General features: G+C 33.5%; 3 protein-coding genes across 9 annotated transcripts in view; 1 reads left to right on the forward strand and 2 right to left on the reverse strand.

Annotated features, from left to right (window-relative positions):
• Nucleotides 1–8,040, reverse strand: part of LOC141448763 (cardioacceleratory peptide receptor-like) — a 54,468-nt gene extending 46,428 nt beyond the window's left edge. Inside the window, exon 1 of the mRNA XM_074117360.1 lies at nucleotides 7,532–8,040. The gene's annotated coding sequence lies outside the window, so the exon portion shown is untranslated. The remainder of the gene's footprint in view (nucleotides 1–7,531) is intronic.
• LOC141448762 (uncharacterized) lies at nucleotides 26–20,115 on the reverse strand. 3 transcript variants are annotated; one of them, XM_074117358.1, is made up of 9 exons: nucleotides 19,730–20,115; nucleotides 19,270–19,330; nucleotides 16,093–16,186; nucleotides 14,494–14,748; nucleotides 12,182–12,388; nucleotides 11,166–11,369; nucleotides 9,667–9,789; nucleotides 9,447–9,582; nucleotides 26–305 (listed from the first exon to the last, which is right to left on the reverse strand). In XM_074117358.1, the coding sequence occupies exons 4-9, from the start codon at nucleotides 14,731–14,733 to the stop codon at nucleotides 238–240; spliced, it is 978 nt and encodes a 325-aa protein (XP_073973459.1). In that variant the 5' UTR covers nucleotides 14,734–14,748; nucleotides 16,093–16,186; nucleotides 19,270–19,330; nucleotides 19,730–20,115; the 3' UTR covers nucleotides 26–237. The 3 variants fall into 3 exon arrangements, with proteins under 3 accessions (XP_073973459.1, XP_073973458.1, XP_073973460.1); XM_074117357.1 differs by lacking the exon at nucleotides 26–305 and adding an exon at nucleotides 8,188–8,721 and having other exon boundaries at nucleotides 19,730–20,114; XM_074117359.1 differs by lacking the exon at nucleotides 26–305 and adding an exon at nucleotides 8,873–9,249 and having other exon boundaries at nucleotides 19,730–20,114.
• LOC141448764 (uncharacterized) lies at nucleotides 11,483–27,604 on the forward strand. Of its 5 annotated transcripts, none has more exons than XM_074117363.1 (7): nucleotides 20,197–20,346; nucleotides 20,874–21,070; nucleotides 21,556–21,844; nucleotides 23,172–23,274; nucleotides 24,742–24,875; nucleotides 26,739–26,940; nucleotides 27,465–27,604. In XM_074117363.1, exons 3-7 carry the CDS (start codon nucleotides 21,654–21,656, stop codon nucleotides 27,537–27,539), a joined length of 705 nt encoding a protein of 234 aa, XP_073973464.1. In that variant the 5' UTR covers nucleotides 20,197–20,346; nucleotides 20,874–21,070; nucleotides 21,556–21,653; the 3' UTR covers nucleotides 27,540–27,604. The 5 variants fall into 5 exon arrangements, with proteins under 5 accessions (XP_073973466.1, XP_073973462.1, XP_073973464.1 ...); XM_074117362.1 differs by having other exon boundaries at nucleotides 20,201–20,346; nucleotides 20,871–21,070; XM_074117365.1 differs by lacking the exons at nucleotides 20,197–20,346; nucleotides 20,874–21,070 and adding an exon at nucleotides 11,483–11,506.
• Nucleotides 27,605–27,728: the final 124 nt, after the last annotated feature.

Consider the following 27,728-nt stretch of genomic DNA (forward strand, 5'->3'; position numbering starts at 1 on the left):
ACAATTGGTTAACTTGTTTAACAGTTGAGTATATATTTTACAAAATATTTTCAGTAAAATGCTTAGACCTTGTTGTATTATGCGATCCATAGAGACTTTATTTAGGAAATAATTGAACTTACTATCCACTGAAATTACAGTTCGAATTTAAGTTCGAACTTCTATTAGTACATTACATTTCCAAGATTTGATAATCGTGATCATAAAAGCAAATAAATTGTATAAATTTCAGAAGCGTTATCGAATGAAATTATAGGCTTTGTGCATCCAAAAACTGTGCTCATTGTCCAGATACCTCCTAGTATCTGAAAACATGAAGAAGTGTCTGTCAAACAACCTGTTCTAAATATAGACGAGCTTTTCAAGGACCATATGATCTAGATTTAGTTTTGGAATGCCCGTCGAATAGAATGGGTTCAAACAACTACTGATGTATTTTGGTAAATCGATCAGTTATGTACACAAGATTTGGATTCTTAATACAATAAAATATGTCCATATATTATATTATACAATATAATATAATTATATTATATATAATTAAAGTACATAGAAAAAGAAACAAATATTTGATTCTCTGCAGCCTTACAATCAAATTCAGTATTTTGAAAAAGCAACTAAAATAGCAAATTTTCCTATCTAACATTTTCTCTTCTTAGGTGCTTCTTTACACCTTACTGTCCTGCAAGTGTAACGAGAAATCACTGTCAGGAGGCCTCCTATGCACTGGTAAAAAAGGCTTTTGGCTTAGATGTTGTTAGCCTTAAATTAAAAAATTCAAAAAAATAATAATACTAGAGTAGTCACACTTTCATTCAGACTTTATTTAAAATAAAAAACGGATCAATAATTGAATTTACAAAAACAACAATAATAATAATATTAATAATGCAAATAGTTCAAAGAAATTGTTGACTTTATTTGTATATCAGTGCCAAAGAAAAGTCAAAAAGATTGGCTGTCCGCATCATACGAAAAAAGATAGGAGTTTAAAAAATGTAATTATGTTGTAGTACGGTATATTGAATGGAGAAGAATACGTGTAGTACGGGATGAGGTATTAAAAGAAATTAAAGAAAGAAGATAAGTACAGTCTATTTGAGAGTGGAGAAGTTTGCAGAGGAAAGAGAGATCACAATAAATCCTACAAGTGGTAACAAGTGGAGGAATATTGAGAGTGAGCTGTAGATCGGAATAGATAAGGGTTTCTTTAGGGATTTTCAAACGGTAAGCCAACCACCGAAAGAACTTGTTCTGAACAGCCTCAATAGAAGCCAAATGTACCTTGCAAAACGGACTCCAAAACAGATGTTACACTTGTAAATCAGTTGGATAGAGACCTGTTTGTGATAGTCAAGGGACAAGGCTTTGTGTCTGTGAATAAAGTAGTCCGATTGACGCTAGCATTAGCGATCATTTTATTTTATTTTCAAGAAAGTAGTGAAAGATGAACTGTACACCATGCCCTCGATTTACGAAAAGAACATAAAAGTTTTGCATGTTCAAAATTAAGTAGGTTAGATTCAAAACAAAATAAGCCAATGCGGAAAAAGTTACCTATAATCAGTTCTCTCTCTTGATAAGTCGCTGACTAATAAATAACTACAAGCACAAATAAAGAAATCTTAGTGAGCTAGTTACCACGTATGTCATACATTACATCTTGTTATGTACCCAAATACTGAATCCATTTATTTACAATATATACATAAAAGAAAAAAACAAACAAATCAAAGATGGCTTTTTGCAAACTTTTACCTTAAATGAAATTAATAATGTAATTCCCAATTAGTGCAGTATTTACTTTGTTTAAATGATGCAATATCCGAAAAAAAGATTTTTAGAAAAATTGCCTGCATGTAACAACTATCTTTATGAATATGTGGGTGTAATTTGTACACTGTTCACACTGAAAATAGCAACAAGTCCAAATTTCGAATTTAAAGAAAACGTTGAAAATTGCTGTAAGAGAGAGCAGTAGGTGCGTTTTACACCAGACTTTTTTCCTTTTAGAGTCAAAACAAGGTTGAACAAAGAAAAGCGAGACTCGTGGTGTTGGGCAAAAGAAAACTCCGCAAAAGGAAACGGCTTGTCCTTGAGGAAATAATGTAGAAATAAAGTCAATAATAAGGAGCCCAATGAAGTTGGCTGCGGTGACTGACAGAAGAGAGGCTGTCCAGTTTATGTTCCCAACTCCCCACAGCCATTATTACTGACGATAAAAACAGCTCCGTTTGCTACTTTTCAAAGTTGGCTTCTTCTTTTTTCCTACAATACTCCCTGAAAAGACTGTAAAAGATCAAATTACCTTTGTAACAGTTACAAAAGGCACGAAAATAGATTCTTAAGAGAAATGAGACAGAGATAAAAAGTAGAGGAGGAATATTTCTTTAAAGGTCGCCCACAATTAAATCTGATCCTTTTGTCCATGCCGGGCGTAAATTAATGACGGTTAGAATTTCATACACTTAAATTCATTTCAAATCCGATAAATTCGAGAAGTAAAACAATTTAATGAATAGATAAAAGAAGTCAACTAATAAATGTTGAGTTAATAGGCGATTACTATTTAACTAGATACATTTGAATAAACTTTGTTTCCATAGTATTTAGTCTAGCTGTACAATTTCTAGATGCGTATGTTAAAATCGAAGTGGCCAATCAAGTATGGTTATAGGTCATTCCAAGTTCTTTCTTTTTAAAGAGTCTGTGTGCTGTATTTCAAGTAAATATTACAAATATTATGCTTTAAACGAGTTAAAATTAATTTGAGAATATAAATGTAATAAGATTGACTAGCTGCACACTAGTTCTGAACTGATTCTGGGTAAAAAAGAAAACTCTCTTTACATATTTGGATAGTCTTAATAGTGTGTCTACTATGTTATAAGGAGAATGAATGTTATATTTGCGAATACCATCATAATAAAAGCGTTTCATTGAAATAGATGTAAATAATGGGATTAAAACTTCTCTATGAACAGCAGACCGGTCCGTTGTATCTCTTCAATCTTCAAGTTCATTTGCTGACTCCAAGTATAGATTTGAGTCGATTTGATCACTGAAGAAAGGTTTCTTATTAAATATATACATATATGAGTTAAATTTGATATTTCGGTTAGGTGCTAACAGAAAACGACACAATAAGGTTTGGTTAGAATCAGTTAACCGAAAGTACCAACCTAGTCCATTATTCAGTTTTTCGGATTTCCTTAAAAACAAATACTCTGATTTTTGGAAACTTCAAGTTTAGCACTCCAGTGCTAGCTGCACCGGATGCAGATCTATAACTTTTGTTTAATGAAAGTTTTTCAAGAAAAAGTCCATTAAGAGCACTGCTGGGAAAGGATGGTAGACAGATAGACATTCCTCTAGCATGTTCTTACTATTAATTGTACTGCCGTACCACCTAATATATTGTAATAAACATCAAAATTGGAACTCAATTTCCAAATTTGAAGAATAGCACTGTCCGGAGTGCCTCTTTTTTCAATATTTTGTGACTTTCTTAAAGATAGTTCCTACAATTTTATTGATATAACTCTAGCAATTACAAACCCATAAATGTACAACTTATTTTAAACATTTTTCCAGAAAACTTGATTAGGAGCGCTTCTAAGAATGGGGATGGAATATCTTCAAATTGTCTTTTCTGTATAATGTACCAACCTCTCTCTGTCAAAATCTGTCAACTAAGCTCAATCCATTCAACATTTTGATTAAGCTAAATTAAGAGTTTTTGCTACTAATAAACATTCTAATGAGAGAGATGAGTTGGCGCGGAACAGCGACAAGTGGAAACTACTCTCTAGGTACCCTCTCACTGTCACGGACCCTTCTAAATAGAAGGTGTAACAAAATTAATAGATGAGGATCCAACATAATAATTTGAAACATTTTACAGAGAAGAATAATTTTTAGAAAGATACAAAGGGTTGCTCTAAAGAGCCAATTTTATATATTACAACCGTTTTAATAAGTTATAAGTATCAGGGCAAGGAAATGCTCTGATTGCAATATGGGAAATTTGTTTTTGTTATGTCGATATACAAAGCGTATTATTACTATTATTTATCATTATTTTTTTAAGGTTTATAAATAGTCTGCATTTGAATGTACAGCTGAATATTAACATAAACCTTCTTCTCTTAAAGAAAATCCACTTGATGGATGGCCCAAAACTGTAACTGCTTATAAATATTGAAACGGTGCCCATAGCATTGGACGAAGAACGAATAAAGATGTCTGACTAGTTAGCACCTTTAATATCAAGGATACTACTTTTTAATCAAAAATTAAATATGAGAAAGCTATATACAAGATGGGAGCCGCTGTTAAGTGCTGGCCAAAAATTAAAAAACGTTTTCACTAATGAAGAAGTTATAGCAGCCGCTGATGGGTATTTTGCACTTCTTCCAAAATCTCTCTTTAAGATGGAAATTGTTGGAAAAAGGTCAGAGACCAAGTACATTGATCTGAAAGGAACCGTGAAGAAAGGTAACTTTCAAATAAAAAATATGGCCTTCCACCAGCAAGACGAAAAAGTTTTACAGTACGCTTACAGTACAGGGCGGAGGAGATTTGTTCTCTGGAATGGCTCTATTGTGACAACTTCTTCTCTTGAGAGGCGTGACTCTAGATTAATTAGATGAGATTAGAACATGGACATGAAGTTGTTTTCGCTTATTATCTTCTCTGGCCTCCAAGAGCCAGAGCCCTCAAATTGCATCTAATTAGGACAACCTGTGGGAATGTTTCCTAAAAAAAAAGTTGTTTCATAGAAAAAGCAAAAACGCCAGAATCACTCCTGAACCGAGTCTATCCGGGTGGTGGGTAAGTAACTGGCGGCACCTCGAATAGGTGCGCCCCTTATCTTTACCAGCAGGCAAAGACTAGTGGAATTTTTTGTTGCTTGCTGCCCAAGTTTTAGCGTTTCCAGCCCAAAAGCTAACTGGAAAAGAAACCATAAAATATCTGTCAAATCTTTGCTACCAGCTTAGAGCAGTAGGAATCGCTCAGTTCAAGTTGCCTAATGAATAGTAATGGAGTATTTTAACATTCATCAAATGAATCAAAACATTCTCCAATTTCGGTCTTTCACGGTAGTATCGGAAAAAACACAACAAAGAAGATTTTAACTGTTGTTTGCTTACTCCATTAGACATATAATATTTACTTCTTAAAAGAAATCAATAACAATCCACATGGTTAATATCGTAAATAATTGGAAAGCAATGAACGTAGACATTGTAAAGCCCAGTTTTAGTTAAAAGTTTATTGTTTATTTAATTAAACTCAAGGTCTATAAGACCATAGATTTTTAGCAGACTCTGGGAGAACAGGTTTTTTAGCCAAGTATCTTATTATTACAATAACTTGGTAACATACATTACAATGGCACTTAACATTAAGTAGATAGCGGAAGTTTGAAAAAAAAATTGTTCTTTTAAACCTTTCAAAATTCAAAAGCAAAACTCTGTGAAGTTCAGACATGTTGTTTGCATTGTTACTCTTAGAATATTTTTATGAAATGCACTTTGTACGAGCACTAGATAAAACTAAGTCGATGTGACATCTTGTCGATTTCGTAGGCTTCTGACTGCCATGCTAATAATATTGAGGTAACAAAAACAAGTATTGTTGGAAATGTTCTTTTTTTGCTTTATCTTTTGTCTGGGGCTCAGTTGGTTGGTTGTAACAAAAGAGGCATTAAATTAATTACTTTAAGGGTTATACTTTCTTCTCTCAAGATAATCTAGATAAGTAAACTTCTTTACAACAACGTCTCTACAGTTCTTTCAACACAAATCGTTATTTGTATTTAACATACTCATATATGTGTGAGTAAGGATTGCTGCAAGCTTTTTATATTTTGGCTCACTCAATAGAACTTCAAGTTTAAAGCTAACTTAATCTTCCACGTGTCGATTAGACCTTTGCAGGTAATACAGGATCGTAGCGGTTACTAGATTCATTACGCAAAGGTGGTAAATTTCTGAAACCATTAAATGCATAAGACAAAAATATTTTGCAAGAATATTTAAATCTGTGAGCTATGTTCGGAAGCTCACTCAGGGCCGCCTCAGCGTTTTAAGACAAGGAGGAGTTCCAACAATGGATAATTATTACCTTTTTGAATCATTTATCCAGTGAACTTAATTAATTTGTTTTTTCTTTGATCTGTGCATAAATAGTTTGATACCTCCTATTAAAATCAATCTAAATTAAATGGGAGTTGCACTTTACTGAACAAATGGCCAGCACAAGTCTGTGACATCTAATCCATTTATCTATTAAAATATACTAGAAGTATAAATGAAACGTTAGGCATTTGCTGATTTGTGCAACTTTTGCCGTTTACTCAACCTTTATAAACTTTTATAGTAAACTTTTTAAACTGTCTAAAGTTTTTGTTAAGGAGTAACATAATAAGAATGTAATATATTGCACAATTAAGACCCTGAGAAGTCAATAAATTTGGCTAAAAATTAGAGTTGATTTATTGATTGATTCCTCGCTACTATAACTCCAATACCGCAGATTCACAGAGGTAAAGTATTTTTCAAATTCAGCATAGTTAGTAAATTTTTGTGATTCTGAATGATATTTTTTGGTACTTTTAGAAATGAGGGATGATCACGCTTTATCTAAAGCCTCTCATATGAACGTTGAATAAGATGCTAAAACACCTGGTTTAGAGCAAATAATTAGCTCGACCAGAACAAGTTATTTTTCTTGTTTTCCACGGTTTCCTCCAAAAATTACTCCAGCTAACTACTTCCAATTTGGTTTGGCAAGTGATGAAGAAGACTATAACTTTCCTTTAAAAATTCTTTCCGTCAATATTCATTTTAGGAGGATTCCGGAGAGTAGCTCTTCAGCAGACACCCTAAAGTGTTACTTAAATCAAGTGTTCGCTGTGACCATCTAGAATTCTGCGTATTGTAAATTTGGAGTATCCAAAACGGAAGTGTGAATCCCCACCGACGACTGTTTGTAGCTTCATTTTACCCCTACTCAGATGAAGAATCGCTAGGGTTCAAATTTATTTCCATAAAAATGTAAACTAAGAGAACTTGTCGGATCGCAGAAGTCCACAAAGAACCCTGTTTTTTTATTTTTAATATGAATGAAGCCAACCATCATTTTACAGAAAAATCCAAGTTTTAAAATGTATCAGTTAGTGTCTTTAGACGTTATGGCGGAAGAAACAAGAGCGAGTGTTAACACCAGGTTCTTCCAGATGATAATTATAATTATAAAATATTATTTGTTATTACCAATATCAGTGGAATACTCTTTGAATCAATGATTCTAATTCATTTTTTATAAAGCCCAATATTATAAGATATTGGTAAACTTTAGTTTGACTTTGACTTATTCTAAGTTTAAAATATACGTATTTTAAGTCCATTAGCGCCCAAATGAACAATTATGTTATAATAAACAATTTTTATCAAAATTTGCCTAATTTATTAGCTGAGGTACTTCCACTGATACTAAACTTGCTTTTATTTTAAATTCTACTCACTAGTTAGTGGAGAAGTTATCTAGATGAATATTTTCGCGATGTCTCTTGGCTCCGCCATCACAGAAATCCTAGTAGCGCGAGGATCCAATGTCGACTGAAAAGGGGGTTTAACCGTCCATCACAGATTTCTTGGAGGGAGTTACTGAATACAGGGGAAGCTGTAAAGGACGGCTACCGACGAACTTACTCGAATGATCACGGCTTTTGCCTTTATTTTTTGTCTTCCTTTATTCGCGGTCAATTTCAGAAATCCTACTCAACCCCTCAAGTTCTAATTTAATGTTTAATTCAGTTGATTTTTTTTTTTTTGCTGGTTAACAAATAGACGGAATAGAAATATCACAACAAACAGCCAATGCCTCTTTATTTCTCTGTCCAATCCTCTGACTTTCTGCACATTATACTTAATTTCGAAATGTTTTTTTTTTTTCTGGAAATACTTGCTTTGAAGTTTTCTGAGTCCAAAACGTGGTTGAGTAGGTTGAGTAAGAGCAGAGAACTTGTATATTGAGCTCAAGCTAGAAAACGAAAATTCCTAGGTTGCTCAGACTTCTTATTTCATTCGGGTACCCCCATGGCCAGGTCGTGTAAATGTTTCACGCCAACTTTCACTCTTTAACTCGATCGCATTATCTCTAACAAAAATAACCATTCCATTTTTAGTGTACTGTTTATTTAAAAGGAGAACAAATGTAGAAATAAAGAACCATTTCTCAGAGTTTATTTCTAATTTGAGCAGCGTTAAGTCGCTTTCTTAAAGCAACACATCCAGATCATCTCTTGCCTCAAAGAAAATGAAACAAACCCTATGTCTGCAGTAAGAAAGAATTACTTTTTTTTCTTTTTCGTTTTCTTTTCCTTCTTCGCAGCACTTTTTCCTTTAGCCGTCTTGTTGCGGAGCTTTTCTGCTGCTTCACTCTTTAAAATGTCTTTATGATCCAGGGTTTTAGACTTTTTGATATATGAGGCTATCTGTGGTACGTCTAGATATTTTATCATTAGACAAGCATATAACTCATTTTCAATTCTAATATCACTCCAAGCTTCGTAGGTAAGCATGGCAATAAGTGAGTATTTAAATTTCTCAGCAATATGCTGTGAGGAAACTGATGTGAACACGGAAACTATGGCAGGTATCTGCAGTTTCTGGCACATTTCTTCTGCAGCGCCTAGCAGCGCTTTCCCAATACCTAGCAAACATTACTTTTTGCACTATTATAATTTATAATAATAATAATAATAATAAAGTTTTATTGAAAAACTCAAAATACATAATACATTTTAATTTATAAAAATAAAAAAAAACTTATTACGGCATGAAAATCCGTCTGCCGGGATATTATAATTTATATTATTATTAAAGGCATATCAAGTATAGTATTTTAACACTGTAATAATTAAATATAAACAAGCTAATACCTATTTGTTAGCGTAATTTTAAGAATATGTTTCTTTCGAACAAAAAAATATGTGGCATCCGCAGAAGAGGTCGTACAAAGTTAAAGAAGAAGATGCCATGTTACTACTTAGACTTGGCAAATGGGATCGGCGGCAGAGACCCACTTAGACTTGTAATCGAACCCAGAACCACAATACATATAAGCTGTGCGGGCCTCGTCTCTAACAGCTCGGCTATAGTGGCGCCTAGATCCACCTGGATGAACCTTCTTTTCGGGAAAGTTTTCTTTAAGAGAGCTTCTGGAGACACGTCACGAAGCCTTCAACAGTATCACTCCATTTTAATAAATATTTATTATATTGAAGTCAAATACCGCTTTAGTAGAAATGCAAAACTTTTAGAAAAATTCATCATGTATGGCACTAAGAGAAACTCGTGCACACTTTTTAAAAAAGTTATAAATGAAACAAAAAGATAGCAAGGTTGCTGAAAGTTAAGGTTTGAAAAGTTACTTACCCTGATTTTGGTGCTCTTGATTTACAGTCCAACCATAGATTTTATAATAACAGCGGAACTCAAAAAATAAGTCAATAACGCTGAACAAACAGTAGCGGAAGTGAAGAAACTTGGTTAAAATTTCATCTGAGTATCCCTATTTCAAAAAGGAAAAGGGAAAAGTAATATATTAAAAATGTATTCGAATAAATAAAAATAGAAAATTACAGCTTGCACATACTTCGTAACTATCGTCGAAAATACAGGGTTGTACAACTGTCTTCTCCTCTATTGGTATAACATCCACAGGAGGGTCTAATTTGGGATATGTCCTCGTCGGAATGACGACCTTCTTTGTTCGAACCTTAAGTGCAATTGATTATTAAAATCATATAATAACTTAGCTATGGTTGCAGAGATGCTACTCATGTCAATTTCATTGCTCATCAATTTTGCAGATGACTCACACAACGATGTCTTAGGAGCTCCACTGATCACGATAAAGCCCATATTTTGCCACTCGACAAAGAAGTTATTCTAAAGTGTTTTTCTTGTTTGTCAGTAGAATGATTGTGGAAGCTTTTTAATCAGCCCCTCAGAAATTTTGAGTTCTGAGAGTTTTTTGTAAAGTTTATTCTTGCATTATTTGTTGAGTGTAAAGAGGGGGCTCGTTTTCATTGGTTCTGATCAGTAATTTAGAATATTCGCGTTTCCTCCACAAAATTATTAATCATTAAGGAATATTATGCTACTTGATTTAGGATGTTATCTAACACTCAGGAATTATGGACAGAGATTGTGGAGGAAGCACAGAAGCTGGTCCATTTTGTTCAAGTTAATTTACAAGATCAGTCGGAAAGAGTAATAAATCGTACCTTCAGACCCAGTAGCATAATTGTTACTTTATCTGTAATTCTTGCAAAATCATTTTTACAGTATAGGGATGCTGAATAGAAAGAACTAGTCAACTCTGGAACCTCCTTTGTGAGATCTGATTACGATCGCGGGTGCTGAACGGTGATGGTACGGAGAGTGGTCAGGAGAGCTAAAGCAGAGGTCTATTTGGAGAGCCAAGACCACTTCAAATTACGGTTAAGTAGACAACAGTCTTCCAAGCGAAGGATTATGCACTCTTTTGAATAGATTTTTTTTTTGTCAAACATGGACTTCTAGCTTTATTCCCTGGCCATTTTTACAGGGATTGAGAATAAGAGGTAATTAGGACAAGGCTCACGAACCTGCTGTTGGCGCGTCTCTGGACTAAGTTTTTCGCGTCCTGAAATGACTTGGCAGGCTTCAAGTTACTCTGTTTAAGAAAACGTTTGGCAACCTGAAATACAAATTGGTATTGCGGATAAGGTCGATAGAGATGATTCTAGTTTCTGAGACTCTGGGATTCTAACCCGGAAATTCCCTCGAAGGAATCCAGAACGCACACCACGGAGCCAAGGAGCTAATTCCTTTCCTTTCAATGGAAATGGCAACTGAAAAGGTCTTAAGAAGCTCGTAGAGAAGGCTACATTAAAAAAATTATCGCTCGTTGAAACCTATGCCACTTGAATCACCACTGTATTATCTATTTTATATATTGTCTTAAGAACATCGTTCGATACTGGAATGGCTCTGATAAAGAATAATACGATAGTGCTCATAGGCTCAATTTTATTCCAGACCAAAAAGCGTTACACCGCCAAGCCGTCCTGTTTATTAGAACTGTAAACTAAAACATTAACTACTAACAGATGATCGCATAAGATCTGCTCTGAGAGCCTCTTGGTTTTGTTTTGTTATTTCCTTCGGTTGCTTTGCACCCTTCTTAGTTTTAGCACTTTTTTTTTTATTACGAATTGACTTCCTAGAAATACTTCGCAATTCTTTCTTTGAAACAGCTGCTAATTTTTGCTCTTCTTTTTCTTTTTGTTGTTTTATTTCCATTTCTTTCAGCTGAAATTAAAAACTCAGTTGTTAATTGTACATTTACTTCTTCATTGAACTTTTCTAATAATTTTTAGGAAGAGAATTATGAAATTTCTGAAATTTGTATTTTACGGCTTCTACTACGAGTTGGACTTTAATGTAAGGTATGTAAAATTTTAAAGAGAATTAAGATTGAAAGGATTGTATTTGAGGGTTTAATTAAATCCTGACAAGTTCAAGCCAGAGTCCACATAGATTAAAATACACGGTTGTAAATTAGTTGTTTATGTTCGAGAGGTATTGTCGATTGTTTTCTTGTTAGAACATCAGTTTAATACGTGTAGACAAGCGTTTTAAAAGACTTCCACATCAGCTGTTTGTAAGCCACAATGCTTCAATTTTTTTTGCGTAAATTTCAATTAATCATACTGTTTGCTCCTGTGTGACTAACTGTATATCACACATCACAACACTTTGTATGAAAAACTATTATAATAATGAACTCATCGAAAATTAAAACAAAAATATAATGTTAAAACGTAAATATAGAGATTAAGGCATTACAAAATTTTGACTAGTGCCATTTTTAAATGGCATAGTCATTTTATATAGCTTCAAAGCAATTGAATTCAAAATGCTCCAAAAAAAGCCTAATGTCTCCCTTGCCTCCAAAGAATGATCTCTCGCTACAGACAACACTGATCATCGCCTCACAGTAATTAATAGGCTCCTAGAATAGAAAAATTAAACCCAAACCTAGCTTCCCTGCTTGCTAGTCGAGCGAGAATATCAAACTACTAATCACTTGATGATCTGCGTGGACTGCATTACTTGTGTACCTGTTCCATTTCGTTCAGCAATTCATCGCTGTTTACGATTCGGCCAATCACAGCGCCATACACTTGGTCTGTTTCCTCATCCACTGCCACAAGTGATAAGCTTTGAGATAACCAATCTCTTGCTTTAAATAGCATCTCTTCCATTGCTCTCCAATTTTTATCCATTTTAAAAATTCGACATAATGGATCATCCCTTAAAGTACTTTGCTAAAAAATAAATAAAATTAGAGTCAAAAGTAGCAAAATATTTAAAATTAGAAATACAAAACATTATTAGTTTTTGTGTGAGTAATTTTGAAGGAATGAAGTAAATATTAAATCAAATGTAATAAAAGAAATATTGTCAGGTACTTTACATGAAATGAGTTAAGATAAAACAGAAATTACTTTTCTTACAAAAGACCATAAGTGACTTTTCGAATTACCAACCCTTATAAGCGAAGAGAATACTGAATTTATTGGATTTTCAAATTTGAAGGTTTCTTAAAGGTAAAAACGACGTGGATGTATCGCTAGTTAAAGAAATTCATATTTATATTTTTATGGTCTTTTTTATGTATATTTTTCATCCCATTTGGCTATAATCCTTCTTAAAAAAAATGCACGAAAGAAAAAAATCATTGTGTTAATGTTACCATAGTTTGAGTTTTCCCGTGTAATATAACTTCAAAGTTCCGTGTTTTTGTCTGAGTGAAAAATCAGAAAAACCACATTCGGAAGATGCTGACGTAATTTCTAGACTATGTGCCAAAAAAGAAAAATACATTGAACAAAGCGATAAGTTCGACAAGATTGCCGTGAAAGAAAACCAATTTTAATTGCTTTCCACATGATCCGATTCAGATGTACATGTTAAGTTATAGAAATCTTATGAGAAAATATATTCTCGTTTTTCTTGCCAAATATGAAAAATACCGGTCTAGAATATTTTAAGAGTTAGCATGAGTTTCTGTGTCCAAATACACATTAAAGACCCACAAAAAGGCAATGTCGGATTCCATATCGACGGCGCGCCTTTGAATCTCTTCACCTGGATTGCACATCGAGAGAGAAGAAATCTGACACAATTCGCGAAATCAAACTCTTCCTGGTATTTGAAGACAAATATCCCGATACAAAGTGATGTAAATATGAGAAAGTAAATTGCTCAGAAGTCTTCCCACATGAAGAAAACGAAGAAAAATTGGAACCGATAACGATTTACAATCCTGTTCTCAAACTTTCCAAACGTTTGCGGAAATAAATTTATAAAATCAGTAAAGACAGGACCCAAACATTTGGCTGCAAATAGTACAGCTAAAAGGAAATTAGAGACATCAAACAGATCCTATAATTATTTCCCAATCCCGATTTCAAAGGGGGCTGAAAAACTGTTTAGAAACAGCAGTTAAATCGATTTCACATCGCCTGCTTCGTGCTTCGAATCCTGTATTATTGTTTAAATTATTGTTAAAATCAGACGATTGGTGTCCGTGTAGACTGACTGGAAAACCTCGAAGCGATTTGGTAGACATGTAACTCAAACCCATCATATTGCTTGGAGATTTATAACCATAAGAAGGTAGTGGAGGACGGAACTTAATTATGTAAGAGGCTTAATTTTGGAAATCGTTGTAAACGACTTGACTTTGGAGTTCGTTTCCGAGTTACAACTCGGAAATCCTTCACATGAAAGAGGTGTGTAGTGACTACAGCGATGCACTTAGATCCCTTTTTACATCACCTTGGATCTCAAATTACAGCTCAAATTCGCTTAGACTTGCTGCTTTAAAAAAAATGAAATAACTCAAATATAACGAAAGCAAAGACTTTTAGAGACATAGTACAGTTATAATGAATGTTTCATCATGTTCACTGATGGCTCAGAAACTAAACAAAGACCTAAGAAGTGCAATTTATTTAGAAGGATTGCAAAATTAATGGGGCTAATGACCCAGGTCCCATGTACGTGGACTGCCCAAGTGCCGTACAGAACACAACTGAGTATGCTGATGGAATGTAGAGGCTTGTTGTTCTTAAAATTACCAAAATTTTGAACGTTTTTGATTTTAATTTTTCTTTATATTGACTCCCTCAAAACATTCTCACACAAATCAATTTTTCAAAATTACTTTTTGTTGAATCATACGTATATTGTTGGAATAAAACATGAAATCGAAAATTGGACGCCTTAGTAAAGTTTAAGTTTGCAGTCAAGTTATTAAGAATCATAGGTGCATAACTAAATCTTAATTGATTTAAGTATATTATCTTAACTGCCATTTGGCCCTCACTCCCAAAACATGTAGTTTAGCAATATGCTAATTACTTACCTGTAATAAATCAATGACGGGATTATAAAAATCACTGAACAATTGTTGGATCTTGATACCTTGATAATGCCTGGCCCAAACAATATCGCCGTTAGTAAGCATACGATCTGCAGTCATCGATGGAGGTTCATTTTCATATTCCACACGCAATGGATTTAACTCATTCATTTTTAGTAAATCATGGGCCGTTTTCTTTTTTCTTGCTGTCCTTCCTTTCGCGGTTTTTTTTTGAGGCGGCATTGTGTTTATTCAAAGCTGGAATGTAAATAAAAAATAAGTTTTCAGACATTTAGTTTGCAAAGTTAGAGAGAGTTATTAAAAACCTCAAAAAATATACCTCATTTAAATGAGGGGAAAAACAGAAAAATCTTCTACTTCATTACCATTTTTTGTAAAAGGCGTGGAAGAAGTCTCTCAAAAATTTCCCTAGGATAGAAAGAAGACGAATGCGTTTGTCGGAAAGCCGATGGTTGATTATTTGAGTTTAGGTACCATAAGTGTAGATGAGAATTTCCAAAGAGTAGGGTAGTAGTTTGTTGCTTCAACGTACGAGGTAATTAGATAGATTAGGGTGTTAGATTGTAGTCATAATTCTTTTTCTGGGGAACCTCTTAGATGGTCCAGGGGGTTGAATGACTTGAGGGAAAGCAAAAATGGTAGATGTCCAGATCATTACTAACATTTGTTGTTTGTCTTCAATGTCAGAATGACGTATAAAAGGTGCATTGGAAGCACGTCAGCTTATTTCTTTGTATGGTTTGGCCTAGGAGAACGTAGTTGAAGAGATGAGGTCGGAATTTGAGAATTCAGCGGTCCAGATTAAGTTATCGTCTAATCTGCGGTTTTTGTACATTCTGCGTACTGATTGTTACAATTCTTAGGGGTTGGTTTTTTTAAGTTGGCTTGAAAAGATGGAATAGATTTTGTGGAACAGATATCTTGTTCGCTTTCAATGAGATCTCGTTCGTAATGAGATTGTGTATATGAAGAGGTAAGTTGTATGGTATCAGTTAATTTTGTCTGAAAATAGTGATTGACGACGCGTGCCATATACTCAGTCAGCTAGATTACTTTAATGAAGTTGCCAACTGTATTGTCAAGTTCCTGAAATGTTTTAAAAAACATTATTAGGTTTATTTTCTTTTCTATTGCAGTCTATTAGTCCATTAATTAAGGAAGGTTTTAGGTGAACAACAACTGTATGAAATGACGGAGTTGTGATCGTATGTGATAACTGTCAATGTGAATGCGATAAATATAAAGGGATGGGATGTTGGAGCAGATGAAGAAGTTGAGAAGGTCAGGACATTTATTTATAGAAATAGGCCAGTAAGTTATTTAAGTAAGAAAAATGTATGAAAAGTTAGTTTTTGATCTGTACTGTTATCCTGACCATTTGCGAAGTAAGAGAGATGATAACTTCTTAAAATATAAGTAGTAAACGAAAAGTTTTAGTGTTCGATTGCCTTTCGTTAAAATTCAGAATTTGCCACGATCCCAAGCGAATACGTACAACTAATTTTCCACCTTAACATGACAAAGTAATAATTATTTTAAAAAACTGTTTAACTTGAAATGAACCAAAATACTTCCACTAACCTATATTCCACTATATTTTATTTCTTTTCGGATTATGCAATGTAAAAACTAGCTGAATGCCCCTTTTAATAAATAGGCATACTGGCGCAAATACCTAAAATAAAATAAGGGTTATTTTCCATTTCTTAAAATTTATTTATAAAAAAGTTTTTAAAAATGTTGGTGCCTTAGTTCATAATTTCTCTGATATCTGACTCAGAAAAACAAAATTCTTTATTTATAGTACAGCTTGAATATGACCCGGAAGGTTTGAAATGAACTCTTTCCTTGGATATTTTGGCAGATGCCTTTGGTTAGGCTAATTTTGATCATTGCAGGTTTGGCTAGACTAAACACAGAGTCTGCTATCTTTTGCCGCAATAGGTACATGGTATAAGCGATAAGCGAGTTTGCTCAAACTAGGTTTGCTTGGCCCCAAAGTTACCATACTTGGTATACAAAGACACTTCTGAGGGAACCTTTGGGCCTGCTTGACGAGCGAGTGTGAAATAAGCCCTTTCCTGCCGTTGATTCAGGAGGCAGTAGGAGTAGAATGCACGGAGAATGCATACCTCTTTCCTCGATTAAGATATCAGCTTTTAGCATTTGTAAGTACAAACAGAGGCGGAGATTTAATGGAAGCGCTGAAGTTCCACCAATGAAAGACAGGGTCAGAGGGGCGATAAGTTACTTTTACAGCGCTTAAACGTAATGCAACTTGATTATAACGGATACCATGGGCTTACTCTCCACCAAGTATTATTAGTGACCTTTAGTTACTAGTGACAAATTAGTAATTAAGTAACTTATTATTTAAAAGAACCAGGATCTTAAGCTAACTTTAGTAAGACAAAAAAATTGTGTTTTTGCATTATGGCAACTTATTTCGTGTAAAAACTGTTCAAAATAATTTAACGATAAGACTTTTTGACATTTTTTGGATAAATTTCGTGTGGGTTGAGTTGGATTTGAGATGTGAACTTGGACTAGTAAATGGGAGATCCCACTTCGAGGGAAGGAAAAATTTGTATATGTTATGAAATGTTAATAATAAAATTATTAATTATTTTTTGTTTTTGTTTTTTGTTTCAACCTGTAAAAAAAACGCTACCACATTAGAGGAATCGAAATACTATGAAGCTATAAATGTAATGAATTTATCTATGTACTACTTTGCTGATGTCTTTTAAAATTGATTTAATAATAAAATTGATTTTTTAACTAATTTAAACAAAAATAAACAAAAAATCTGGTGTGGACAGGACGCAAACTAGTCGCTCTTACTCCGATCATTTTAGAAATTTTTGCTTTATTTATTAAAAACATAATATGAAATTGAAGCGAATCTTTGTATTTTTGAATAAAAGTTTATTGTTAATATTTTGAGTAAAAAAACTATATCTAGGAAAAAGTAAATAATCATGTTTTCAAATAAATGAAACGAAACAGAAAATTTTACTTCAATATTCAACCATATTTGAGTTTTCCCCCCCTTACTTTCTTCAGTAAAATTGTTTAATAAATTATTTAAGAATAATTTTTCGAACGATTTCTTTTCTAATGTCTGAATTGAAATTAGAAGATTCTATGGAGACTTCAGTGGATTTTGAAGGATAGCATATAAATATTATCCTTGGGAATATTGAGGAGTGGTCATAACCAACAGTCCATGACCAAACCATCATACAAATATGATAGTCGGCTCAATATTTAAGAGAAATATAAGGGATCAAGTAATGTGTCAGTTTTAATTGAACATAACATCTCCTGAGAGAATAACATTCAAAGAAGAAACAAGAAAGTGCTGAATTGAAAAAAGTTTAGCACTCTAAAACATCTCTCCAGCAAAACCTGAGGAAAATCAAAGCCAGAGTGATGAGACTATTAGAAGTCAAGTATTAAGAGTTGAATTCCACATCTTTGTCTTGCGAATATTTTGTTGATGGTTAGTTTGGTTAGGAATTCGATAAAACAATTGGATTTAAAGAAAGCATTCTGTTCAAAAATAATTGAAATAATGCTGCAAAAAATCTTAGTTGTGAAAACTTGAGTCAAAAGAATGAATTTTGGTCTTTTAGATCTGAAAAAAGGCAATGAATAAAACTCTTCAAACAAATTTGCATTAAATCCTAACGGCTGATGTTTCCATTCCCCATAGTAACAGAAACTTGTGAAAGGAGTTTTACGGCTATAAGGTGGATGAAACTACAGCTGAGAACATAAATCAGCCGAGACAAGTTCATTAACTTAGCGCACAGAAACTGCGCTGCTTCCAAAGTACCGTCACAAATGATATTGTATAAATAAGTGATAAATTTTTTTTCGGAGACGTATTCCTCGTACAGAGACATAAATGTAGCTACTGTGGATGCTTGACTTGCCACAATAAGGTCACGAGAGAACGAACGAATTGACTATGGTGGAATGAAGTTCCGTGGTATCTAGCCCCTTCGAATGTGATAGAGAAATTGGAAATTAGTGAATAAAGAAATTATAATGGTGCAGAGGGATCTAGGAAAAACATATTGCTGGCCTTAGTTTTGAGTAAAACCACTAGAGGACTTTATAGCAGCACAAGCTAGTACTATAACTGTTTTGGCTTGGTATGTTGTTTTTACTTCTGATTTAAAATTTATCACCATGTATATATTGCATGTAACATGGTGGTGGTTCCCTATTTCTAGGAAATATTTTTTCTTAAATTATCACAAATCATTATTAAACGCGTTTAATTTTGAAACCTCTAAAAAATTTTGTAGGGAAGTTTTAAAAACACCATCTTTTCCAAGAATATAGAATACTTAAATGTAAAGGTTTTCTTGAAAATAAGGATTTTTTTTTCTACTGCATTTCAGTAAGATACTTTCATTTAATAATTGAATTAGAAATTTAATAATTTGCTCAGATAAATTGAAAACCTCTATCTATAGAGAAGTAAAAGCACATTCAATTACAATATTATTGAACTCCCTTAAAATATTGGATACTACTGCTCATGTGGCAGTTATGTATACTATAACTTTGTAGCAATAGAAAATACCTTAAGGTACCTAAATTCCTTATAAATGCCTTAAGTCCTTATAAATACCTTAATTCCTTATAAATACCTAATAATAAAATACCTTAAGTACCTAAAGGACACTAGGCTCTCAGAACAAATCATTAATTTACATAATAAAAAATATTTAAATTTGTTACCTGGATGTTAATAAATTTCTTACTTTAAACCTATTTACATCATTCACATAAGGTGTTTATTCTGGGGAAACACAGACAAAATACATATTAGTTTTGCAAATAACAATAAAAAAATATATAATATAAGTAACATTGGTACCTAAATTCCTTATAAATGCCTTAAGTCCTTATAAATACCTTAATTCCTTATAAATACCTAATAATAAAATACCTTAAGTACCTAAAGGACACTAGGTTTTGAAGAATCAAACGTTGATTGCTTCACATAAAAGTCCGTTGGAACATGTAGAAGCAGCGCTCTTTTGAGATGGCTTCAGAATTTTGAAAATATAATGTAAAAATTTGGAGGAATGTACGAATTCAAAGATATCTCTGATCCTCAAAATTCAACGCAGCATGGAAGCACTGAGCCTCCGCCTAAGTAATTACTTATTAATTAAAAATCTAAGTAAGTACTTACAGTATCTGATGAAGTTTTGCAACACATTCTAAACGCGCTCCTATTTTATATTACCATTAAGTTATGAGTACATAACTATGACAGTAACTGGGAAAGGATGAGCTCAGTTGAAAACTCGCAAAGTTTATCTTTCTATAATCGAATAAAGCTCGATGGGCTGTGAACACTTCAACGAAAGAACGTTTCTAAGGGCGGCTGTCAGGAAGATGCGGTGCTAATGACTATTGTTTTAGACACTTCTAAATTAAATAAGAGAACCTAAAAAGTAAATAGTAAAAGTATGCAATTAATTTGTAGAAAATCTAGTATTAGATTAAGTTACAATGTTTGAAGAAGAGAAAATCAAGTTTGCGTTTTGAAATTGCATTTCACATAATTCCAAAAACTCCAAAATTTTTAATTATTTAATAACAGCTTTTTTAAATGAAAATTTAGAATCAATAATTTAACATATGAAAAAATTTATCAAAACACTAAATATGTGAACATTGGGAATTGTCTGTCGGCATAACTTGTCAGAGTGCGGTGAATAATAAAGTAAATATTCCTCTTGCATCCGTTAACGCTTTATTTCAACCAATGAAAAATCTGCATCTATTAAGCCAACAGAAAACGAGGTAATCAGCACCCCATACCAATCTGCTCATCTTTATCAGATCTAAAAAATTTGAAATTTAATTTAAATGGGGCTCCTGTAAATGTGAAATAATTAGTATTAATTTCTCTTACGAAGTGGCAACAATGAAATATGTTAAGCTATCGATTTCTTTAACTTAAATCCATCTACGAGCCTAATTTCTTTGCTCTTTTCGAACCAGAAGCTCTTCAGGCTCCGCTTTTTGGAGCCCCCATGTAAAAAGGCTTGATTTGGGCAGTAAGGTAAATGAAAATTCCTCCTTCAAACACTGAAGTAATTTGTAATAACGTATTGTATCTAGTACTCTTTCTTTTATTCACCAAAAGTAATATTTTTCCAAATAATATTCAGCCAGAAGGAAGTATATTGATCACAGGAATCAAATTGAATGATGCTGTTCTCGTAGTTCCAGCTCATGCTCAGCACACTTTTTTCATAAATTCAGATTAGCGAGTTATAGTTAGTTGACCTGACCTTACCAAATATTTTTTTCTGTTCGGACAGTAGAAAAAAAATTGACTTTACATATCAACTACAAATGCTATGGAAAATTTCGTGCCACAATAAATGCTACCCTTCAATAAACAGGCCCAGCACAAAGCGCCGGCTAATATTTGTAATTTCTAATAGAGTTGTGTTCAGAAAAGCAATGACTCCCAGGCAATTAAAAATTTCCAGAAGAATTTACACCCCTGGGAAACAAGGTAAAATAAAATGAAGTAGATTTTTTTACTTGTTTCAAAACAGTTTCCAACCAACCTTTACCCTTTACAGCATCGATTATAACTAATATAAAATCTTTTCAAATAAAACATAATAGTAGAATTGTGATATAAAAAAACTTATATAGTCCCCAGATAAATAATGCAATTTGAATGATGCGATTATCATGTAAATAAGAGCAGTAATTAACTCTTGATGTACAAGCAAATAAAATACTGGGAACTTGAAAGAATACTAAGTATATCCCTGGCTGTCGTTAACATCTTATTGTGTGAATATTTTGCTTAATTTCTCATAGCTTTCAACCACTTTCTCTTATTTCCTTAAACACTAGTTCTTGATTTTTACTAATGTTTGGTTGGTGCTGTAACAACCAGCAATCTTTAGATCATTATGTACTGTACTTTTTATAGACAAAGTCTAGTACGGTAAAAATCTGTATGTTATTTGTTTTTTAACTTTTCAGAAGGTGGATGATCTAATCGAAAATTGTCGAATAAAATGTTACTGCACATGAAATTATATTAATTAAAATAAAACTCCTAAGAGAAACAAACTAGCAGGATGAACACGGTTGAGGCCAAAACAACAATAAATTGTAATATTGATAATTTAAATGTAAAGAATGATTTTAAACATCTGAAAAAAGCGCTTGAGGAGACTGTAAGCAAACTCAGAGAAAGCGAAAAGACTAAGATTGGACTGGAGAAAAGGAACAGTCTGCTTATCGCGGATAACAAGGCGCTCTATGGACGGTAAGTCCATTAATCATTTCCTATTCATTTTAAATTCATAACTTAATTTTGGTTTTGCAATATTACAACGTAAGGTAATTTAGATCTAGAGGTGTAGTCTTATTTTGACACGGATGAATATTCAGAATTTTTATTCACTTGGCTTCAGATAGCTGGACTTTATTTGTAGCAGATTGTGAAATACCCAAGAGTAAGTTTGTGATGTTATTAAATCGATTGTGTAAAAAAGCTATGTAAGAAAAGAGTGCTTTTTTTTAGAAACTAATATAAAAAAAAATAATTTAACAAAATTTGAAAATTATTTTGTAAGTAAGAAAGATTAATAATTAAAAATTAATGGCTACTGAGAAAAGTTAAGCTCATGTTATAATATTCTACATTAATTGGTTATTTTGGTATTTTGAATAATTATCGCCGAGAGTAACAAAAATTCATTAAATTATACATTCATTTCATTTTAAAGAGTTTTAAAATTACCAATAAAGCGAATGAATTGCCTATAGGACAACTGGAGGCGCGATGTTGATGTAAAAGCACTGAAATGCCAAAGCACTTTTTTCATTAGTACAAGCAGAATAAGGTCCTAACTTTGAGAAAATAACAGCTATGGCCTTCGTTTTCCAGCACTACTGAGAAGGCATAGTGAAGATTATAACTACAGTTAAACCGCGTGCAAGAGATAACTTAAGCTTCAAAATAAGAAGGGTTTTGCATTTGTCTTCTTGATGTAGTATGTTGTGGATCTGTAGTTCAGGTTGCGGTTGGTGGACTGTCAGTACTTGTCGGCAACATTATAATCTGAGAATAGATGAGAGTCTGAGCCTATCTTGGGCTGGCTTAAGCCGATCGATAAAATAGTCTGCTTCCTAGTGAAAAGGCGTATTGAAAGGGCACAATGATGGCATGAAATGAATTGAAAAAGATCTGCTACATTGCCCTTATATCCCGAATAATACGAAATAAGATCTTATTTTGGTTGCTAATTCTTGTCAGCATCTCAAGTATTTCGTGGCATGTAGCTTATAAGAAAATGCAATTCTGAAATTAACTATCCCTCGTTTTATGATCACTCCAGCACTAAAAATATTGCGACTGTCTCCAACTTCGAGTGGCCTTTTCTTGCTTCGCGAGAATCTTGGATTGCCCGATACCCTTTTCCGCCACTTCTTTGTTTTTCTTGGAGCTGTCAGTACTGTAAAGGGTAGCCTGAAAATTGCATGCATGCTTCCTTCTATTTAGGACTAACCATTCTTCTACTTAGTGATAGTACAACTGATAAATGGTTCACATTTAAATTATGTATAATTATTTCATTTGATGTGTGTAGACTGCTAGCTGCTGAAAAAGGAAGGATACTAGCAGAGAAAGAGGTTTTTGAACTTGAGAAGAAATTAATCGCTTACTCGAACATTGTAGAAGATGGCGCTCAGGTAATCAGTTTACAATAACTTAAAAATCGAAAACTTGGATAACTCCCTTGTTCGAAATTTTTCATTGTCTAAAAAAACGGTTTTGGTATTTTGATATTTTCTTTATTCGTTCTTGATCACTTAAGCTCGGCTCAAATTCTTCCACCACCTTCCTGCTGGTTTGAAAAAATTCAGTTGACTACAATCCTCAAAGCGGGTTGAATAGTCTGTGGAAGAGGTCAGATAAAATAAAATAAAACTCCTAAAGGAAAGGGAAGGGTGGGGACGCCACCGACACTCAGAATACCTTAAATGATTGAGACAAATACAATAAAATTTTATATATTTACCAAGTAAGATACAAATTATACAAGGTCCTAGAGTCTAAATAATATATCATGGTCATGACCAGAGTAGACTTTAGAGGCACAAAATCTCACTAGACACATACGCCTGCCGACGTACCACAAGACAAAAGATGGCTGAACTGCAGACAAGACTGATATGCGTTTGCATCCCTATACTCTCCTGAGAAGCCCAAGGGCAACTGGCTCGAGCTCCCAGGCATACGCTGGAGCCCCCTCTCCGTTGTCTTCTCCAGTGCTGCCAACCGGACAATGCTGTGCCAAAAGATAAATTCTAGGCCGGGGGGCCGCACATCCCTTCGAGGATCGAACACGGGTATTGGACGTCTTTAATAAGTTCATTCCATTCTTCTAACCTCGTGTGCTTTCTGGCCTTATTTTCTTACGTCCAAGATCCTGCCAATGTTTGTCATCCATATTATCCAATTTTATGAACGCCTTCTGGCAGTCTTTCGTAGTTCACTTTTGAAGCCGCATGTGTGGAACTTATCCGAAGATATCTATCTTAGTTTTCCTTCCTTTAAACTTCTATGTCTCCGGAAAGTTCTTTTAGTTTCTCATCACGGTAATTCCACAATCTTGTCACAAAACTCAGGATAAAAAATAATATCTCATCAACAAATAGTCAAGAACTACTACCTTCTGTTTAAGTTGGATTCGTCATTTCCCGCAAAACGTCTGGGCCATAATCTTTCGCTAGAATACTAATATGCTAATAATATATGACTTGGTGAACTTGTTAAATACAAAATAACTCTGCATAACTTCAATATAGATTGGGCCTTTAAAACATAATTGATTTTGGAACAGTAGCAAAAATGCTTTTTATAGATGAGTGGCGTGTTTATTCGATCATCTAAATAATAGCCTGAAAAACAGAGGTCCATTTTCCGATCTCAACGAATGAATAATGTTCAAGAAGGCCGCACTCTAGGCCCATTCACTTAAAATCGTTCAGATTCATTTATAATAAAACTGACACATTTGCTTGAAGTTTTTTTTTTGTTTTTGGAATAATAATTTACAGCGGTCGTTGGGGTCTAAAAATTCTCTTTAAAATAAAATTGCCTTCATTGAAAAAATAAACTACTTATTTTAAAAAGAACTTTTATGATGTATTCAGATTTCAGATAAGGTAATGACATTAGATTCATCCACATCGACTATCCCATTAATTGAACCTGTAGACATATGCGAGAATTGTGGAACTACAAAAGTGATGACATGTGCACCTGCAGATGCCATAGTTTTAAGCAGGTAAGAAGATATCTTGAAATAATCAGGTATTAGGAAAATTATTTAAATTCTAACGCTTATTCACAGCCTTTATGGGGCAATAGACATCTCCGGAATAATACTAGCCAACTCTGGCATAAAAAGTGAGTTTGATTCACCCAAGATTCCAGAAAATTCCGCATACAACTTTGGTGGGCAAATAATCTAGGGTTTTTACTAAGGTTTTAAATCTTCTGCTGCCAACAAAAAAAATCAGAGCAACATTTCTGCATTATCCTTTATCGGTCATCTTTACAGCATTTAGAGCGGGGGCAACCTAATAGTCCGACCAAGTATCTATAATAGCTTTTCTTTTTCTACGCTTATTATTTTAGCAATTGTATGATTTTGCCAAGTTCAAGAAGTGGACGGTGAACCGAGATTTTGAAAAGAAAGCACGTTGAGAGCAACTACGGTACATAGACCTCACCTCTGGAGCGAGAAATATATGTATATCCTTACCCACCGAAATTCTTACTCACTCTCCGTGATCATGAAGAGGCAAATTGAACTAAAAATTACCAATGGCCTCAGGAGTTGCACACATATTATAAAATATGTGTTTACACATATAAAAATTGTATTTCTAGACATAGGGTGAAGCTTTCTTTAACTCCATGGAATACTTATTGGAACTTTTTCACAAACCAAAATTTTTGGAAAAAATTGTAAATCGCACCTTCAGTTGTTCAATTTTGGCTAAAACTTAAAAAAAAAAACTCAGATTTCTCAAAAAAAAACCAAAATCTTGCATAAAGTATTGTTTAGAGAAAAAGGCAACTTTAAACGCTATAATTACCATCACAGTTTTCTGACATTAAACAAAAGGATTTTCGAACGGATGCTGCGATTTTTTTTCAAAACAATTTATGAATATTAAGTGTGGAACACAATAAAGATGGTTTTGACTATTTGAGCGTCACAGACAATGCTAGAACATTCTCCAACTTGCAGATATATTCATGATGTAATATGTTCATTTTTTATGATATATCCTATGATTGTGTCGTTGTTATATCATCAAAACTTTGCAACAAGTTTGTAGTTATAACGAAAGGAATAAAGAGAATTCGTCATATCTAAATTACGCAACAAAACGCTTAGACTCAAGAAGGAAGTATGAAATCTTTCTTTTTCAAGATACTGACTCAAAACTCTGAAGCCTTTAGTTGAGAACTTCCGTGTAATTAACGTGGGCGTTAATTTCAAATAATCACTGTGGGTGGAATGGGAGAACTCTTACCACGAGTTGTTTTTCAAAAGATCAATTATTAGAAGAAAATTCCAGAAGATGCTGTCCTACTTGCTGGCGATCTTACACTCTTGGTAACTGGCCCAACAAACCGCGAACATTTCACAACTCCAGTTCTTCAATGCGATTAACCAATTATTCAGATTAATTGTTTCTAGCATAAATCGATTTAAGTTATAATTATTAATTTACGCCCCAAAGTATTTACTAACAATCAAATTATCCAATACAATTTGTACTTGCAAAATTACTTTAAAAAAATGAAGACTTATCTCACAAATTATTCTGAGTTCTACTCTGCTAATGAATGTTAAAATCCTTTGTTTTCTGCAAATCGAATGTTGAACTTGGTAAACCGTCTCGCTAAATCGCTTCTGTCGCTTCCAATATTTTGACGAAATTCCGTCTTTATGAGATCGTTCAGTTTTTCATGGTTTTCTTTGAAATGAATCCAATTACTTTCTTTCCATTTCCAAGCAATGTCCTTAACAAGTGAGAACTAGTACCAGAGAATCTTTTTAGAATAAATTTGATTTGACAAAGTAAAATTAATTATTTGTTTTGAAATTTAAGTTCAATTTATGCCCTGACAGAGAAGATGTGAACATGTTGGATGCAAATATGTCACTGTTGAAAGAAGTTCTCGTTAGAAAGGAAAAAATGTGCAACGAAATCATTGAAAATGATTTTGCAGCACAGAATACTGTGAAAAAGTTGAATAAACAGATTCTGACTTTGCAATGTCAGAACAGGTGGAAGAATTTTGCTCTCGCAGAGAAGGAAAGACAATTACAGGTGAGATATTAACCTCAAATAAGAGAAGCTTAGCAGTTGCTTAAATGACATTTTAAAAATATTGATTGCCTATTTTTAAGAAGCTTATAATTCTTCTCTTTGTCAATTTTACTCTCTGCACTTAATTTTGGGAATTCATTCATTCGCTGCTTAAGTTGTAGAGAGGAAACATCACAGAAGTTCTTTGCCATCTAATAGTTTTGATCTGATGCCATAAAAGTAATTTTACTTTTACTCATCTCTCGTATTGCGATCGGGAAGATTTTCTATTTTGAATATCTGCACGTATTTAGTGCCCGTTCATTTACGGAACCATTCTATCAGGATGTTCGCAGCTCTCATAATAGCTGAGATGATTGGATACTTGTGAAGAAGCTACTTTTGACTTCACAATGAGAACCCAACATCTCATGAAACCTTTACACGAGGAAGATGCATCTTTAGCAAATCTTGCAGACATAGAAATTATAAAGTATGTAGAATATTAGTGAAAATAGAAATGTTGACCACTGATAACATTTTAGGCAAACAAAACAGAAGCAGAATTAATGAAACGAAGTCTGGAAAAACTCAAGTACCTGCAGACCTCTAAATTGTAGCACAATGTCACAATGTCCTTAAAGATTAAATAAAAATAAAATAAAGCGAATCTTGCAAAAAATAATAGCTCTTTTATTTAAGGAGTCACGTTGCAGAAAGTAATTTTAAAGAGACAAAGTTGTGATGAGTGCAGAGTGTAATTATGGTGGAAAGAGAGGTTTTAGCAATGGAATTCAGTAAAGATTTAA

Source organism: Rhodnius prolixus, unplaced genomic scaffold (assembly GCF_049639745.1).
Source record: "Rhodnius prolixus isolate KJV_2025 unplaced genomic scaffold, Rpr scaffold_2, whole genome shotgun sequence".
NCBI lineage: Eukaryota > Metazoa > Arthropoda > Insecta > Hemiptera > Reduviidae > Rhodnius > Rhodnius prolixus.

Bases quoted from the DNA above. Each gene is read 5' to 3' on its own strand.
- LOC141448762 (XM_074117357.1), bottom strand. From the start codon at position 14,733: ATGCCGCCTCAAAAAAAAACCGCGAAAGGAAGGACAGCAAGAAAAAAG. The intron at 11,370-12,181 runs GTACACAAGTAA...TTTTAATTTCAG, and splicing joins TGCTGAACGAAATGGAACAG to CTGAAAGAAATGGAAATAAA. The intron at 9,583-9,666 runs GTATGTGCAAGC...TTTTTGAAATAG, and splicing joins TTTTCGACGATAGTTACGAA to GGATACTCAGATGAAATTTT.
- LOC141448764 (XM_074117365.1), top strand. From the start codon at position 21,654: ATGAACACGGTTGAGGCCAAAACAACAATAAATTGTAATATTGATAAT. The intron at 21,845-23,171 runs GTAAGTCCATTA...TGATGTGTGTAG, and splicing joins AACAAGGCGCTCTATGGACG to ACTGCTAGCTGCTGAAAAAG. The intron at 26,941-27,464 runs GTGAGATATTAA...ATAACATTTTAG, and splicing joins AGAAGGAAAGACAATTACAG to GCAAACAAAACAGAAGCAGA.